The 18,398-nt window shown below is 41.3% G+C and overlaps 1 protein-coding gene across 3 annotated transcripts in view; it reads right to left on the reverse strand.

Annotated features, from left to right (window-relative positions):
- Window positions 1-18,398, reverse strand: part of LOC309689913 (glutamate receptor ionotropic, kainate 2-like) — a 64,587-nt gene that overhangs the window by 33,396 nt on the left and 12,793 nt on the right. For 2 of the 3 annotated variants that reach the window (XM_082506614.1, XM_082506612.1), the window contains exons 2-6: window positions 13,216-13,383; window positions 11,974-12,237; window positions 9,366-9,547; window positions 8,377-8,430; window positions 6,750-6,923 (exon numbers count right to left, since the gene is read on the reverse strand). In XM_082506614.1, coding sequence (XP_082362740.1) covers window positions 6,750-6,923; window positions 8,377-8,430; window positions 9,366-9,547; window positions 11,974-12,237; window positions 13,216-13,383 — 842 coding nt within the window. The remainder of the gene's footprint in view (window positions 1-6,749; window positions 6,924-8,376; window positions 8,431-9,365; window positions 9,548-11,973; window positions 12,238-13,215; window positions 13,384-18,398) is intronic. The other variant, XM_082506613.1, reaches the window with a different exon arrangement.

Raw genomic sequence — 18,398 nt, forward strand, 5'->3', positions numbered from 1 at the left:
GCCAAGATACGAGCATGGTTAAAAATATCACAGCTTGCGACTGCACGAAATATCAAATATGATGCCGTGCCTGACTACTTTATCAAGTCTGACAAAAAGAGACCGTGATTGCTCAGAGCAGTGGTGTCCCACCAGACCCTTCAGGCAACAGCATGCTTCTGGCAGCACGGTCCATTTCAGAGTCCGCCTTAATTAACACCATGCAGCCTAACCCTCACCTGATTAAGTGCCTGTTTAATATGATGGCCTTTTCTCGTATTTAATCAGCATCCAGCCAGGTTTTGCTAAAGAGGCTAGTAGGTGCCTGTTCTGAAGATTTTTATCTCCCTCAGTTCATGTCAAATGCCTTCCAAAATTTCCAGAGTGACAAAGCTTTTACTATTCAACCTCTCGGAAAGAAGAAAAAACATGTTTTATGATTAAATGAGGGGGTCATTTAAAGCTGCGCTTCAGCTATGACAGAATGCTAGATCTAAACGGCAGTGTGGTGAAGGAGGAGAGGAGGGTTGTTAAAGGACTGAACAGTCCTTCTTAATTCCCTACCATCTGTTGGACTCGCATGCCCAGAGAGGAGAGAAGAGTGAAAATGGAGGATGTAGGAGTCCACACTTGATCCACTGTCTAAACAACACAGGCAGTGTTAATTACATCTGGGTTAATGCTAACAGTGGCCATTTTACTGTTAGGGGGTCTTTCCCCAGATTACCAGAGTAGTAAGATGGTATCAATTAAAAAAAAACAACAACAACAAGAAACTCTGTTGTTTATGCGATGCAGTTTTTTTGTGTATGAACTGCAATAACTGGTTTGCAGAATGACATGAAATACTCCTTGGTTTTCATGGGTGCATACGAGAGACATACTTTTATCAAAAGTTTTCACACGCATTATATTTACACAAGAATTTTAATCGTCTGGACAAACATTAAAAGTTGTCCAATTATGCACATTGGAAATTAGAAACTAAATTAGTAACTGGTATTTGGAAATAAAGTAAAGTAGAAGTAAACAGCACAACATCCAAAATATGTTCATATTTAATGAAAGAAAAAACCTGAGCCTTTTTCAGGTTCTTACCCTGCACTCGGGGTTGCCAGAATGCTGTGGGTTATTTTTCTCGCGTCACTGCAAATCAATACGAAATCTGAGTGATCAGCTTTATCCTGAGGAGGTCTTTGAATGTTATGATTAGAATGAAAATGATCTGAATCATATTCTTTGTTAGTAGTCAACCAAATAAACAGCTATGTGTCAGAATCATTGCTGACGCTACAGTGACCTGTGGTCGATGTTTTTTCTTTAGTTTTTTTCTTTAATATCTCATTTGTATACATCTGTGTATGTTTGTGTGTTTATGTGTCTGAAAGCTCTTGCTTATAGAAGATTACTGGATTCCTCTCTTATTTTTTAGGATATTTATTTTTACCTTAATATAGTTATTAGTAAGAAATGGCAATTTATACATTTTTGCAAAAGAATTATGTATATATGTATATTGAGTATCCATGTGATTGTGATTGTGAGTGTAGGTGGGTGGGATGGCTTCTTGAAAGATGATAGCTTGCCAAGTGATCCCAAGGCCACCCAATATTCCTGAGCTTAAGTGCAACCATAATACACAGCTTCTTTTGCTTGCACTGGCCTCCAGGGGCTATTTGGATGATAGGGATCTGATGATGGTTGCAGTCTCTGATTGCAAATTCCCTTATTGTCCTATACATAACACCAGCGGGGGTGTGCTTACATTACTGCAGAGGAATCTCTGCCTTGCATGTGTAGTGTGGTCTGCGTTTAATCTTTACGCATGTATATAAAGGTAAAAACGTGTCTGTACTGTGCTTAATTTGATTTGCTTTATTAACACAAAGGTAAACACAACAAGCAAACAAGACAGTGAAGTAAAATGTGTTTGAGAAAGTAAAACCAAAGGAAAGCAGGATAATAAATCTGCCTTTTAATTCCCCCTGGCTGTTCTCACTCACAAAAGGCTTCTATGGACCAAGGGAGCACTGGTGCTAATAATGTTGATACTGTGCCAAGCCCAGCTGGTGGTGCCCGGCACAGGGCATCGAGTGTCTGCTCTCCACAGTCGCTGTCTTTAAAAGGCTCTCTCCTCTGCCAACCGGGATCAGAGGAAGGGGGATCACATTGCTCTAATGGACGCAACCAACCTGCGAACCTATGTGGCATTTGTTCTGCTAGCTCTGTCTGTACTATATCAAATACAATAACTAAGCGCCTTGTGATTCCGCGCAAAGAAAAGCGGTTTGTCGATATAAAGCAGACCAGGTTGTAATGACGACTGATTAGAAAATGACTGATACTGGAGGTGGTTTGAGAAAATCTATAAATGCTGTTATCAGAGATGGTAAGAAGGAGATATTTTACATTTCAAAATAATATGTATCAGCTGAATTCTGTACAAAACAGAATTCTAAAAAAAATCCCACTAAATAATAAATGATGAAACAAATATGTGAATATTTATGCTACTGCTGAACTTTCAGCTGTGGGGTAGAAGTCAGTTTGAACAAATAAAAGGATTCCCTCAACTGCTCAGTTTAATTTCAAGCAAGTTTTTTTTGTGTGTGACTCATATCAAGCAAAATTACAGTATGCATTCAATAGTATTCTCACTGGGGAGCACCACATTTGGCTCAACACCCACACCAAGGACCTTCATTTGGCTGGAATATTGTATGAATGAAGCTCACTGGGAGAGGGATTCGTGTGTCAATATTGTCTTCCTATTGTCAGTTTCCAGGCAGTCATGCTCTGTATCAAACCCAGTAGTGATGCCAAATCTGAGCCAAGTCCTCCCCTCTTGGAACAGGCAACCGAATCCTCCTGTAGGTGTTTCGAACATACATGCTGTGCGCCACAAACACACATTTAAATGTAAACATCCATGGTAAACCCATTGTTAATGGCATGTAGCAGCCACCTAGCAAGCTCCTTCATTCTGCTCTCGCTGTGTGGGTGTCTCCCACTTTACTCCCAGCAGTGCTCGTTAATGCAGCTAGGTATCTGTTCTCATCTCTCTCCCTGCTGCTCTTTACCCCCTGTGCACCATTTCTGGGCAAAACTGCTTCCTCCTCTTTCTCTTCCTAATTCATTTTCTGCTCCCATTATCCCTAATTTGAACCCAAACAGAAATGAAGTATACTTATCACAAATTATTTTAAAAGGCACAATCTGTGACACACACAAACACTGCATTTAAATCCGCTGATAGAATTTGAGTCGTTGTTGATCTGGTAGTTACTGGTGGTAATGACGAGATCATTCCAATAATACGCATGCAATTATTTCGTTTAAACGCGTTAACCACCGGAGAAAGCAAACACGTCTCGACTGGAACTGGGGCACAGAGGATTCATCGTGTCATGCGGCATTAAGAGAGAAGTCTAATGAAGAAAACGATTAAATGTTGCATTTCGCATTGTTTAAATGCATGCGTGCTCCAGATTTGCTTTTCAGAATAGCATCCAGAGGCACGTGTTACAAAAACAACTGGTGTGTGCACTTGGCAGCGCCGCGTTTCACAAGTCAATTTTACTCACTAGTACATGTGCGAGTGCTAAAGGGCTCTCACATGCTCAGGCACGACGTGCGAGCCGTTTGTTTAGCCTAATGAAATGTGTTAAAATTAGGATGCAGGAGATCATCTCATATTACAAATCACAGCTTGCAAGTTGCAAATCTGGCAAATGGGACCTGGTAAATGCATGTAACGTTTTCTGTTAGGCGTGTAATTTTTATCCCACGGGGGAACACCAGGCTGCCACTAACAATTACACATCAAAGCAGTAATGCAATGCAATTACACTGAATAGCTAAAAATGATCACCATATACACTGTTAAATATGAACAGCTTCAGGATTTCCAAAGATTTAGCACTTTCTTGTGTACTACCTACCTAAAAGGTAGCTATCCAACAACTCTGTGCATATTAATTACAAATCTAACTCTAACACCTTTATCCTTATTATTATTATTATTATAATGGTTACAGTGGCCTTTGTTGAGGAGCATTTCTGTGTAGTGTTTGTTGTTTTCAATTAATTTCACCCATGTGTCTTATTTTTGTCCCATGTGATCGAAAGGAGCAGCAACACCCATGTCATAGCCAACATATTATCCAAACAACTGCTCTCTACTAATAAGAGAGTGATAATTATGAGCTATTACACCAGAATTTTCAATTGTTTTGATGACACTGGAGAACATCCAGCTCTCTGTGGTGGTAATTATAGCTCAATGAAATGCAGACATAAATGAAATGGTGGAGATGCAGAAAATATCCAGGCCTAAAACCTCAGCGAGGCGTACAACTGGGAAAATCTTTTTTTTCCCTCTTTTCCTTCTCCTTAGTTAAATCCTGGTATATACTTAGCTCAGCGATCGGGGATTTAAAATAATTCAAATTAAAACAAAGCATTAAAAGCAAATATCTCATTAGCTGAAGGCAATAATTAGAAACAGATGGGACAAAATAATAATCAGATTAGACACGAGATATCTAATAAATCTGCTGGGTGCATTTCTCAGTACACGGGCTGCGGGTCTTTAGTTGCTGTAAATTCACCTCACGACGCAGGGTTAAAACAACTTGAGCTTCACTTTACTTGGGGGATATTGTCAAAGAGTCAACACAAACAAGCAAGATCAACAGCGCACGCACACACGCACGCAAAAATAACTGGACTAATTAGCCCTGCTACTTTGATTATGTGTCCTTCCATGTCAGAGATACCTCTGCCAAACAGGGTTAGGAGGCAGGGGCTCAGTGTGTCTGCGGCTTCGAGCTTGCCTAGTCTGAGGAAGGGCTTCTCATTATGCGTCCTTTCCTCAGACACTTGGCCTCACCCAAAGCACCAAGTGTCTGTGTGATTATTCACTACCCTGCAACACCGGGCTAGTGGCGTAAGCAAACATCAGATGCACCTCTCAATATTTGTAACACCCTCTCCCCCATCTTTCCTGTCCAATCTTCTCTCGCCCCTCCTCCTCATCAACCCCCCCCCCCCCCACCACCACCCCCTTTTGCCGCAACCCATTTCACCTCACCCCTCCCCTTCCCTACCTCCTCTCATCTCAGTCAATCACAAGGTGACACAGATGGCGTTGTCCTGGTAACCATCTCTACACAACTGTTGCCTGGTCACCGAGCACAAACAAGCCCAGAGCCCAGCAAGGCTTCTGTACTGCACAGAAAAGGAACACGGCACCAGAGAGGAGAAATAAAAGGCTAGAGGCAAGGTCGGGGGCGGAAGGTCACACGCTGGCCGCTGCAGCACTCTACCACTTTATTTAATGACACCCTTATAGGTGTCACCTTTAACCCGAGGCGGTATAGCTGAAGTATCAGGAAAATCTATGGAATGACTTAAAAAAAAGAATTGTATTTGCGTTACGGAAAAGCAGATTGTTATTTAAAACGCGTTCATATTCCGTCTAAGTACAGAATCATTTTATATGAGCAGCAAAACCGTTTCTCCATTATGTATTTAATATAACATCAAAATGGCAGTGTTTGTACATTCAGGCTGCACTCTCTGCATTCGCTCATTACAAAGACCTGTCTTAAGGTGAAACGAAAATACCCAAGACTAGCATGCACTCCGTCAAGCATGCTATTGGATGCATTATTTATTATTCAGCCCAGTGATTCTAATCCAATGAGATACGTCAATACATAGGATAGAATCTGACAAAATGATTCATGCAATGCTAATTAATCACTTCAGCCATCTCCACTGAAATCAATTAATTTCCATTGATGTAAAAAAACAAAAAAAAAAAAAATCAAGTGCATCATGCCGATGCTTGAGGGAAATAGAATATTACATTTCTGTTTTAAAGCCGTGCATGCTGAATGTTTCTGACACAACTTAGGCTGTAATATATGTAGATACATAAAAAAACCCCACACATTTAAATTCATCACAAACTGTGTGTGTTCATATTTGATCATGTGTAAGCTTGAATTAAGGCTGTGATTGATATGAATAGACACCATGCACTGTGGCTAATTCAAAGGCTTGTCTTTAAAGTCTCTAATGAAAAGATTCTTCTTTCATTGCACAGATTTTAGAAACCATATCTTAAGTCTGCCAAGAACAAAGAGAGGCAGGCTAAAAGAAGAAAAAAAAAGGTGTTTGTCTCAAAGGAAGGTGTTGTGAGGGAGGTGGAGTAAATTGACTGTTTACAACAACAGACCCAGAAAGGGACCTTGAATGTCCATGACGAGCTCCATTCCCGTTTTCACTTTCAAATCACCTTATCCCATGCTTTTTTGGATGCCATCCTAAAAAACCAGGGCCATAATTTCCATCCAATTTGCTCCCTCTCTCTGCATGAACACTGACAGATTGTCATATTTTGGCCACGCTCCCAGAGGAGAGTTGTGAGAGGCAGGAGGGCAGATAAACGGCTATTACCATTCACACCAGCTCATTACGGAGCATTTAGACCCAGGAGCACCAACTCAAAAGCTCCACGCGGTACCCACCCCAGGAGCCCCTCACAATTGAGTTTGTGATTGACAACTGGTACTCAGTTACAGTTCTTTTCCTCCACAGCTACGCTCTATTTCAAAACACTCATTTTGTTTCATCAATCAAAAAAAACCAACAAAAAACAAAAACAAAAAACTTTATGTATGGCATCCAAATTATTTGGGCAGTTTTTATTTTTATGTGGACAGTAAGATGTACACATCTTAGATAAAAAGGTTTGGGCCTACCGTCATGAATCCATCCAGCAGGCCCGAGTCTGGCTTGGGTGGGGCTTGTAATCTCTCCATTGACCACTTCTCGATGATCGACGACACCTGAGAGTTTTCTGTGTTGAGTATGCGGAAACCGGTCATGTTGACTCCACTGTAGCGATATGGTTCCATGTTAAGGGCGAAAAGGTCCTAGAGGCACAAAGATCAAAATGTAACTGAAAAAAAAAATCATGATTTCCTCATCTTCCCTCCTCCACTGCTATACATCGCTCATTTTCATAATTACAAGTCGACGTTTGAGCGGCAGCCACTGCCAAATGAGGGAGCGCAAAAGGGTGCAGTTGAAGGGATTTCAGGAGCTATTTCATCTTACGCTGAGACAGTAGCCTTGATAAAGGCAAGCCTTTCAAGGTTACCGGCATGCTTTTGGTGGACTGCCATCTATCATGTGGACGGAAAAGGACGACCCAATTGTCCCGCATGCAGCATGTCTGGCATCTCACCAGGCAGATGTCTCTGGGATGCAACAACACAGTTGACAGAGAAACAGCGGGTGATGGACGCAGAATGGGGCTGCCGTGGTCAATGTTTGCTGTCCTATTCCGAGAGCAGCATGAATGGCTTGGTACCAGTGTGCAGCATCTCGGGCCAGCACACTGGCTTCCAATTCTGCCAAACACTGACTGATGTTAAAGTAGGCATGCTTCCATCCCGGCAAGAAACAGCATGCCACCGAAAGAGGCCTATAATCACTATTCTCTTCCCTTTCCCAATGACATACCTGCTGTCACTCACTCCCCTTTCATCTAGTCAGGTTCTTACTGTATGTGGATGCACTAGGGATAGTTACATGTCCTCTGCAATGGTAAATGTCTTTTCAGGTCAGTTTTCTCTAACCTTTTCTTCACCCTTTCCAACTGTGTTCCAAACAACACAGCGGGCTATTTGTTTGTTAGAGCTATAATGGACCAAATGGGTGACAGTCTCATCTGCTCAGGGCTATTATCTAAGCTCTCAGTCTTCTGTTCTCTGGGCTCAGTGAAGATGTGCTGCTTTTCATCTGGAGTGTGAGAAGCAATCTTTGTAGTGGCTAGATCAAAGAAATTTAGCAAACTTCAATCGCTGCTGGAGTGAGAATAAAATACCTCCAACTGCTTTTGTTTCCTAAACTCTGGGTAGTGGTCAGCCAGGTGAGGTGAGAAGGTTGTTCAGAATTTAGAAAATAAATTCAAGTTAAACTTTCTCAGCAGACGCAGTGGAATGCAAAGGGTATATTTATAATAGACTGCATAGCAATGACTCAGCCTTTCAAGGGCATCGGTTTCTGTGATCGCAAAGTCAACTTGCACTTCGGGTTCAAAACGCCTCACATAAAATGAAAATAATGGGATGTTTTTCTTTGACTAGTTCTCGGTTAGCGGTATTAAATTGTATTCTCAGAAATGAAAAAGTGACAGGTAATTTTTCATTGCAACAAGGAAAAAAAAACAGATTAATGTTTGCACTACAATAGGCTCAGAAGATGAAATATCTCCAAACAGCATGTTATCAAGTGGACGGGGCTGTGCAAAAAGAAAAAAAGTAACAAAACACAGTCTATCATCACATCTTGTCAACAACAAAAAAGTCCCAGGGTACTCACCAGGGTTGTAAATATATAATGATAGTACTCCGTCATCATACCCATTGCCAGGGCCTACAGGGAGAAATAAAAAGCAAGCAGTAACTAAAAGTCAATTACAAATAGCTTAATGAATTGTGGTATTAGAATTACTAATTGACCTGTTATTTAATACATATTGCCACCCTGACACCTGTCAGAAAGGCACCTGAGACTGGAAAAAATGTGAAAGCGGGGGCCTGCCAAGGCATTTTTAATTGTCCTGATGACTGATGAACAGACTTATTCGGTTATTATTACACTCAGAGCCGAGACGGTATCATGACACTGACAGTAATTTTGCTTGAAAAAATCAGTCTATGCGTCCACATTGCTCACGTTTCTCCCAATACGTTGTACATTATATCCTAAGTCCATGCGGGCTCGGCACTGCATTGTGCATGCAACGATAAATAACAAACAAAATATGCGCCACAATAAAGAATCATTAGTTTTGACACACAGCTATAGAGAGAACTCCAACTGTGCAATATGCTTGTGAGAAGACTTGAGCTCAACAACAACCCCCACGGTTCTCATTAATAATGCGCCTCTGCTAAATGAATTGAACATGCCTGTGAGCAGAATTAGACTTTATAATTTAAAAGAAAAAAAATATGTACAATGGAAAGCATCCATTATGACGGGCCACGAGTAGATATCTAACACACAAGGATTAAAGATGTACAGATCTGCAGCAGTTCTTAAAGAGAGAAAAAATAAGATAGGGATCACGAATGGACTTATGTTGATTATTTTAGCACATATATATGTGTATATATATGAGTCTGGGTACTCAGTAACATGTGAAAATTTCTTTAAGGGGAAATTATGTAAATTTTATACAGTAGCTAACTTACTTTTAACTAAATTCAGGAAACAGTGTGATAAAATTACTTATGCTGTTCACAAATGCTGCAGACATCCGTGAGTCTAAGAGAGTATCAGGGCTCATTAAGGTGAGTTGATACCTGTTTCAGGATCCAGGCAGCCATCTCATGTCCACAATCAAATATGACATGGAACTCCTTTGCCTTCTTCATCTCCTTCAGAAGTGGCTTGGCGTCCTTGGTCTCTGTGGGCAGCTGTCGGATCTTCAAACGAATGTTGTATCGTGAAGGTGCCTTGATCAGCTCCTGCAGTCGAATGAGACCTGCAGACAAAGAGGATACATATATAGTGTGAAAGGACCATTTTAAAGATGCAGCAATATGGTGTGTTTGATGTGCCACCATTTTGAAGTAACTCTGATTCTAAGGAGGCCACGAAGACCAATTGGAGTCATGTATTCTCAGCAGAAAAAATATGCTCATATGCATGTCTTCCTAATCCGCAGTCTATTGATCCTCCTACTCATGCTTGGCAAGCAAACAGACAGCTACAGACTTATCAAGAGAATGTTACACCAAGCCAGCACATTGCACTCTTTCATAACAAAAACCACAATACAGAGAGCGCCTCATTTTGCAACCTCCTACAGAAAGTCCCATCCTGAAAGAAGCTTCCCAAATGGTGATTTGCTCTTGTCTTCCATGATACCATAGAATAGCGCGGAATAGGTTCAATTTTTATCCAGATGGAAAGCCGTGGTCAATCCTGCCTCTTCTGCCTCTCTCACATACACTTCAGACGTGTTCTGATGAGAGAGGCTCTGTTTGCCCAGCTTGTACTTGCCCCCAGGGAGCCCGGCGCCTTCGTCACACATTGAGCTACAATCTTCACCTTTCATTTCTCGACCACACGCTCAGGTAGAAAGCTCTCCGGGAGATACTGTGATGAGATTACAATGAGTTTCTCCCTCAGTAAAGAACTTCAGAGTCCAGGGATGAAAGAGGCTGGATTGATGGGAGAGATGATTACTTGTCATGGGTATAAAAATGGATGGAGCAGCAAGGATAGTTTGAGAGGGAACTGGAGAGAGATAGGATTTTTTTTTTCAACCACTTTAAGATAGCTCAGCCTATTTTTTATTTTGAAATGAAGTGCTGTGTGAGCAGTTTAATGGTCTTACTGTGAGTGGGGCTGGGTCTCCCTGAGGCCTATAGAAAGATTGGTGTGAAATAGGAACATGCAGGTCTCGCCTTGAAAAGTACCATTGTAGGGAGGAATACTGAACCTATACAGCTTTCCTCAGGTAATCCCAATAGATCCCTACTCTAGGGCATGTCTGCGTCTCCCTGTTTTTGTTCGAACTGACACTTTGGGAGGTGTTAAGCTAGGAAAAAAAATCTGTCAAGGGAGCTCAACGTTTGGGAAACACTGTCATTGTAGATGTTTGTGGGCTCTGGCTAATTCCTTCAGACTTTCCCCCTGGATCTTCTAACGGCTGTGTGTGAATATTTTATCCCCTCTGATAGTTTTTCCTGTCAGCCGTCAGATAGGCTCCAATCAGCAGCGCGGGGCTCTGGAGCATGAAGCTGTGTGATTACAGCCTGAGACCGGGTGGAAACGGAGGGGGTAAACAACATGGCTGTGCAGCTGTCACACTTTTCAGGGCGTCAGGTGCGTTACAGCCTATACGTACCACAGAGGAGGCCCAAGCAGCTCCTATCTGATGCAGAGAGAGGTGAGAGATCACCCCGTTTGGCATCTCTCCGGGACAGTTTGCAGGAGAGTGAGGGTGTTAACATACTGAGCTCCAAGGTAGGAAGAGAGGGGAGGTCAAGGAGATGAGTCAAAATAATGTGGCAAGCGGGACGAGCCAATGGGATATCAGCTGAGGTTAATGTATGAGTGCTAGAACGCTGCAGGATTGGCTATTTACAATATATCACAGATGTGGAAGAAGAGACACTTGAAGAAGTCAAATGGCTGTAAAGGTGATGCTTTCAAAAGGAACAAAAGGGCTCTCGTATCTATTTAGAGGCGCTGCATAGGATGTCAACTACAAGACTATATAGACTGGTGGAGAGAAGAAATTGAATTCATTAGGCAACCTGAAAATTTAATCCTCCTCTCTGCTCTGTAATTTACTTACATTTACTTGTCAACCACGTCATGCCAAAAAGCTCATAACTTGTGAATACGCATTTGAATATTGTTATCTTCTCTAGAGTGATTATACTTTACCTTGTAAAACTCTCACTGTACTCCAGCTAAAATACGACTCGCCTTTTAAAAAGCACGTTACGAGGCACTCCGCAAAGTCACAGGATAGACAAAATGGCTCAGAGACTCATTTGATTGCCACCCTCAGAGATCAAGTGTCTCTGTGTGTTATTAATGGCTGTTGTCAGCGCCCACATACTACAATTCTGCATTGCATTAATCTGAAGAGACACAGGGTCATTCTGGGTAATGTGGTTCTCGTTTTTTTTCTGTGCTGCTGCTCACTCTCCTGGAAGACTGACATGGGCAGCACCTGGAGGACTAAGGCAGAACAGTAAGCTATTGATTTCTGAATTAACTTGACAGGTTACAAAGCACTCTCTGAACTCTGAGCAGCACTGCTGCTTTTTGTAGATCACCTGGTACTTCTTTCTTACTGGACATTGTTTTTTGGTTGGTTTTAAGAATTGTCACATCCATCATCACACAAAACACGCACCAGTGGAAAATGAAGACAGACACCGACTGTACCTGTACCTGTGCTGTCGTCATAGACCACGGTGACTGTTCTCCACTTGAAGAAGTGCACCAGGTCGAGAATGGCTCTGCTAAGGGAGGAGAAGTCAGGGTATAGGCTGACATAGTACGAGTCCCTGTTGTCTGACACCTGATGCTTCCACTTGGTCTGGATGTGGGGCACTCCCAAAGCATTGCAGATGGACTGGACCGCGTTAGCTGACGAGCTGTGTGAGGGGCCAAAAATGGCCGCCACACCTAAGGAAAGCTGGTCACATGCTGACGGGGTAGCAAGGAAAAATAAAACAAAAGAAAACAAAAAGACAGTTAGTTTCATGTTTCGGTTATGCTTTTAAGTTTCACTATATCTCATATTCTCTGCTCAATTTTTTTCTTTTTTTTGTCCACATGTCACCTGAAGCAACCAAAACATAAACAGAACCGGTGCTTAATAATTTCCTCAGCCCAGCGGATAATCTTAATTCCGACTGTGGAATTTTCTTTTATAGCCGCTAGCGGTTCGGAGCGTTGTTTATACAAGCTGGACCTCTGTTTGAGTAGGAAGGAGAACATCTTTCACACTGTTCCACTGTGGTTGTGATTGATGTGGGCAAACAAAGAGAGGGGGGAAAAAAAAGATGGGAACACTCGGGGAAAAAAATAGCAAATTAATAAGCCTCGCAACTGTGAGGACTTCACAAGGTATCTTTGGTCATTTTTCTCCCCTTCGTTAGCTCAACTCTCTTTAAACTCTGTCAATTAGTAGCTCATTTTAACAAATAAATGTCAAGTCGTTTGTGGATGTAAACTGCATTAGTGGTTAGATGGGGCGAATAACAGAAAATATTCTACGATGTACTCTGTGGTTTTATCTCGAATCACTGCCAGGTTTACACGTTCATAATAATAATAATGATGCAATAATCTTCTTTACTGTGAGCAGTAAATTGAGATTTCAGACACCATGAACACAAATGCTTGTCCATCATCAGCGACCAACAGGGCAGGTTTTAGGTTTCCTTTACAAAAGGTTAATGCATTACACATGGGCTTTACAGCATAAAAATACAAGCTATACATGGACATTACTTTTATCCTTTTAACTGATAAAACATGAATCGATTTGACACTCAAATAGGAAAGTAGAGTGTGCAGCGTTTGTCTGAATGGCTACCTGTAAAATACTAATTCATGTAAGAACAAAAAGCACTCACAGTGAGATTCAGCTAAACGTCCTTTCCATTCCTCTTGACTCACCTTTCCGGGAAGCCTCAAAGCTGTCAAAGATGTTTATTCTCTGGATGTCATAGGTCAGCGTGGTGTTGGGGAGCAATGTGCGGTTCCTGTTGATTGTGTTCAAGGCAAATTTAAAGGCTAGTTCCTCTGCTCCCGAGGGGCCGCTCTCAATGGATTCAAATATTCCTCCTGAGGGATAAAAAGCAGGAGAGAACAAAACGTTTGAATGGCGAGTCCAGCCTCCTATAATTGCCATAGATTCCTTAACACAAGAAACCTTCAAGTAAATGATGGATATGATGCAGGCAATTACAGCTCAAGCAGTGCATCATTTTTTAAGTATTTGTACTCATATTATTGATGCTGCTGTGTTCAATGCTTTTCACAGCTCAGTTTCATGCTGACATGAAACAGATTTACAATGCGGAGTAGGCATTTGGATCCCTGCTGATTTGCATTCTGTGGCAGTCGTCGGCGTAATTATAGGCAATTAGTTGCATTGGGAGGTGAGTTCAGGGGTGGTTGCCCTTCTTTAACTCCCTCGCTCAGCCTTGACAGAAAGGTTCACTCTACCAGTTGTCCCATTGATTTAAATGATTCTCAAATGAGATGCGAGCAAAGAAAGCCGGGCAAGAGCAGAGGGAAATTAAAGTGAAAAGGTAGACGAGAGAATAAGAGCCACGGGGGAAATCAGAAACATATTTAAAGTGGGTATAAATAGAGGCAAGTCAGAAAGACAGATAACGAGAAGGTCAATCAAATCAGAAATTAAGATGCCATTGGGGCATTTTTAACAATACTAATTAAAAACATATGAACCTAACTGTATATCTCACTGTTTACTCGGTTGGTTCTGTTGCTGTCTGGCAAATCTTGTTACCTTTTTGGTGTCTGTAACTGATGAAATAAAAACTTTTACATAACCAGACACTATAATTACTGCTGCAAAGAAAGGTGTTGTCAGTTTAAAATAGCATCCTTCAGAACTGTCAGTTATTCTGAGCACAACAGGGACAATTAATGCTCCAGCTGGTCTATTTATGCACTTCAGGATCCGAGACAAAGAATATCAATGTTTAAAGTGAGCCACTACAAATGTGTCTTGTTTTCTGATTATGTCAAGCATAATTTATCTGCATGTATTTACACTGGACTTGGTATGCTTTCTCCTATTTTCTGTCTTTGGGATCCTTTTGAAATTGTAGATGGTCCCACAGGTGATGCAAGTCATTCTTAGACTGCTATAAACACCCATCTCACACAAGTCTTGGATCTTTAGGATGTCAATTAGAGCAGCTATCCCTACAGTAGTTGCTCTGGCTTTGACCCAACCTTCTGTTTGCAAGCCATTTCGAGGAACGCTGGCTTAAAGGAAGAGGAGCTTGATTCACAAAGTGGATAAACTAAGGGAATGCACCAAAGAGGAGAATAAAAAAGGATCATTTTGAACTTTGAATCATAGGAAGTTTTAAAATGTTTTCCTGGAATTGGGTATAAAAAATTGCACCAAATTTGCATGTTCTGTTTTGTTTTGTTTTTAATGGGTTTTAGGAACATTTATGAAAATATATCAGTGTTCACATCATCTAATCCACAAGCCAGCCACTCAGCACATATGCAATTTCAGGTGTAACTGGGGTCAGAGAGAATTTTCACACATCCATCAACAGGATGAGGTAAAACCGCGTGAAAGGGGGTCTGATATGCAGCATTATGTAGCATATTACTCTGTGTTTGCATGTATAAATATGGACACTTGCTTTTAATGTGTTTTTATCCCAACTGCAAAGCACTTTGTCACTGTGTGTTGTTTTTTTAAGTGCTATACATATACAGTTATTATTCTTCTTAATATATTAAATCACACCAACAATATTTGAATGTGAAACAGCTTTGGAGTTAATCAGCCACTTTCAGCTATGAAAATAAAAACATAGGAAGACAACACATTTCAACAGCTGATACACCTTTGAAAGTGGTCTAAATCCCATGAAGGCTATACAAAAATCAAACTTAAAAGAGAATGCATGAGGGGGGAAAGATGAAAGGGTGTTGTGAAAGGAGCTCTGAGAAACACTCCAGAAGACGAGAGCAGAGTTCACGAGTCCTTCTATGGATCCCATCCTCTTGGAGGACAGAGAGTCAGTTTGACTGAATCCAAAATGAAAAACTTTAAAGCCTGTTTATTGATTCAATTATACGGAGCAAAGGGGGAAGTAAAACTGAAAGAGTGGCACATTTTTTGAAAGAGTACAGAAAGAAAGAGGGCTTTACAGTAACAGATAGCGGCTATAAATAGCATCTGGCCATGGCAGGCAGTGATAGAAAATGAGAGCAGGAGGGCAAAGAAGATGTCATTAACCCGGGGAAGGGAGCTTTGTCACTGTCACCACAGTACAGCCATATATTGGGGGTTCTTACTTTATTTTATGGAATTTTCATTTATATATAGCCCAGTCCAGCATTGCAGTTTGTGATAAGAGATATGTACAAAGTTAAGAAGGCAATGAAGCACACATTCTGAGCGTCACTGTGTCACTCAGTGAGCTGAGTTAATGATTTTTTCATGTGTAAATCCTCCTCCTATACAGCGATGTGATGCGAACATGTTGCTATTCATGGCTTTTCATTTTACTGAAATGACACATTAATCTTCAAAGGAGCGAATACCCAAAAATCACCATTAAAGATGATAGAAATCATGTCAGTCTGACCTAATAGATAATTATTACAGTATAGCCCTGAGGGAGCAGGCTGAGCTCCACTGGGCTGTTGAAAATTAGCATAAGGACTTTAGGTTATGCACATCTGATTTCCCTGGCAAGCTGTATGTCTTGGGCATGCTGGTTTGATAGAAATCATGTACCTTAAGAACTCAGAGAAGAAACATTAAATAAAAGTCTGCAGAGGATAACATAAAATATTTACAGTTAAATTTCAAAATGCTAATAAATGGAATAGCAGTGGTTATCGTTTGCGTTAGTGCTCCTTTGAATCTAATGTGCTACATGAATCCTTGGTTTTCATTTGCACTATTGATTATAGAGACTAATCCATCTCGTGCTCCTTCCCAAAGTAGATGTTATGCATCTTTCAAGAGACATAAGTGACATTAAAACCCATACGAGTTAATGTATATTTACCTTGTTTAAAGTCTAATAACACTCTACCTATTATATTTGCATTTATCTTCTCCTTTCTCTTGTTTTTGTGGTCCGTGTGACTGCAGGTGTATGAGTTGCAGCTGAGATAATCAGCCTGTGTGTGTGCGTGTGTGTGTGCATGTAAGAATTATAGAGCTTCCATCACTGGGATTGGTTTGAATTATGGTGCAAATGAAAGCTCTGAGTGAGTTATGAGCTGGATAATCACTCTGACGAGAAAACAGGGCCCGCTGATCGGAGTGTTTCAGTGTGCCTGGATATGTGTGTGCCTGTGTGTCACTGAAAGAAAGAGAGAAAGACTGAGCGGAAAGTCAAGACCAAAGCGTAATGCGGGAGGGTGTCTGTATACTTTCCTCCCTTTTAATGTTTTATCACTGTTAATGAAGTGTATTTTGGATTACAATTCATGCAATAACTTGCTCACTGGCTTAATATCTCTCAGAAGTTAAGTTTGTTCTAAATTAACTTCTGTACACAGAAAAAGTACATCTCTGAAGGGCATACTTGAAAAACACTAGTAACAGACAACCTTGAAAATCACATTCAGTAAAGTCTATCTGCTGATCACATGCTGTTTGGAACAAAGATTAAAGCTAAGACTTTTTTTTTATTACTTTGTTGAATTGTGAGCACTTGCGAAGCATTGCAAACTGTGAATGAAAATACATTTAGCACAATTAGCTCTCTCTACTGAAGGATGCTCTTGTACAATGAGAGATGGGAGTTAGATATGTTGCCATGGCGACTCATGCAGCTATGCTATGGCTGAGAGGCACCGGCACTTTTGGCATGTGAGGAGCTGATTGGTGGAGGAAGGGCATTGTGATAGTGTGTACGACCTGTCTCTGTGACTAATGACCAGCAGTGCAGCTGCAGGATGGCAGTGGGCAGTCGGGTGGCTGCCATGGCAACATGCGAGCAACCGCGTTGCTAAGGCAAATGGCCCAGGTATGCGCATGAAAGCCTTCAGTCTGGCTGCAAGACCTCCACCCACCACACCCCAACATCTACCACACCCTAACCCGCTGGCCCGTTTCTTCCTTCCTCCATCTTTCAGCCAGAGAGGATCAGTGCAACAGGCAGGAGGCAAAAGTGATGGAAACGCTCCATAAATATCCCTGAAATTCCCAGTGGGAGCGCACCCTGACATGTTTGGCGGTGAATGGGACATGATGCATGAAGGCCTGCAGAGATTCGCCACCCCTGGTCGTTAATCTGAAGCTCCCCTTCTTAGAGCTGATGACTGACCTTCCTATGCCACACAAGAGCCAATTCTATCTCGACCTGAAGATCCCTGAAAATCTGACCAGCACACAGGATGCTCAAACTCTGCTGGAAGCGCTCTCGTGTTATGACAGCCAATCATACAAAAAATCTTCTGCAGTCTGTACAAAAATTATAACTATTTGGATCACTGCAGGATGTTGGCTTATTTGTCAAATACTTCTTGTAAATATTCATTGCTTTTGGAGGTGTGACATTCTTCACTATTTTAGTCTGTGTGCACGATAAGACATGCATGCTGTGTTTAAACATTTTGTAGCCAAGACTATACATGCCAATGCATTGTTTGGCAACTACATCCTTTATGGTCTTATTATCTTGATGAGCATTAATACTGAAAGAGCAAGACAGAGGAAACTGTAAAACTAGCAAATAAAACAATATTGTGTTTAGAAAGATGCTCAATACATTTTTGGTTGTGTCTAGTGAGCCCAAGAGTAGCACTTTAGAGTGTGATGCAGGCAACATGTGAAATGTAGCTGAGGAACAAATGAGGAAGGAATCAGCAGCGACCTGATAATTAACGGGCTGTTAATGAGCAGCTCCTAAATATAACTCCGAATCAAGGACTGGATGATGAGGGGTTGCCAGAGATTGATAAGTCAATACGTTTAGGTGAATCAAAATAACTGCGACGTTCGTCACTGGTGGCACAAAATCAGGAATGCACATTTGCTGCAAAAGTACCAAGCATAGTTAAAACAGAATATGATATACAGCATGAAAAATAAGGGAAAAAAACAAGTACTACCAATC

Source organism: Aulonocara stuartgranti (genome assembly GCF_965226115.1).
Source record: "Aulonocara stuartgranti genome assembly, chromosome: 15".
Taxonomy (NCBI): Eukaryota; Metazoa; Chordata; class Actinopteri; order Cichliformes; family Cichlidae; genus Aulonocara; species Aulonocara stuartgranti.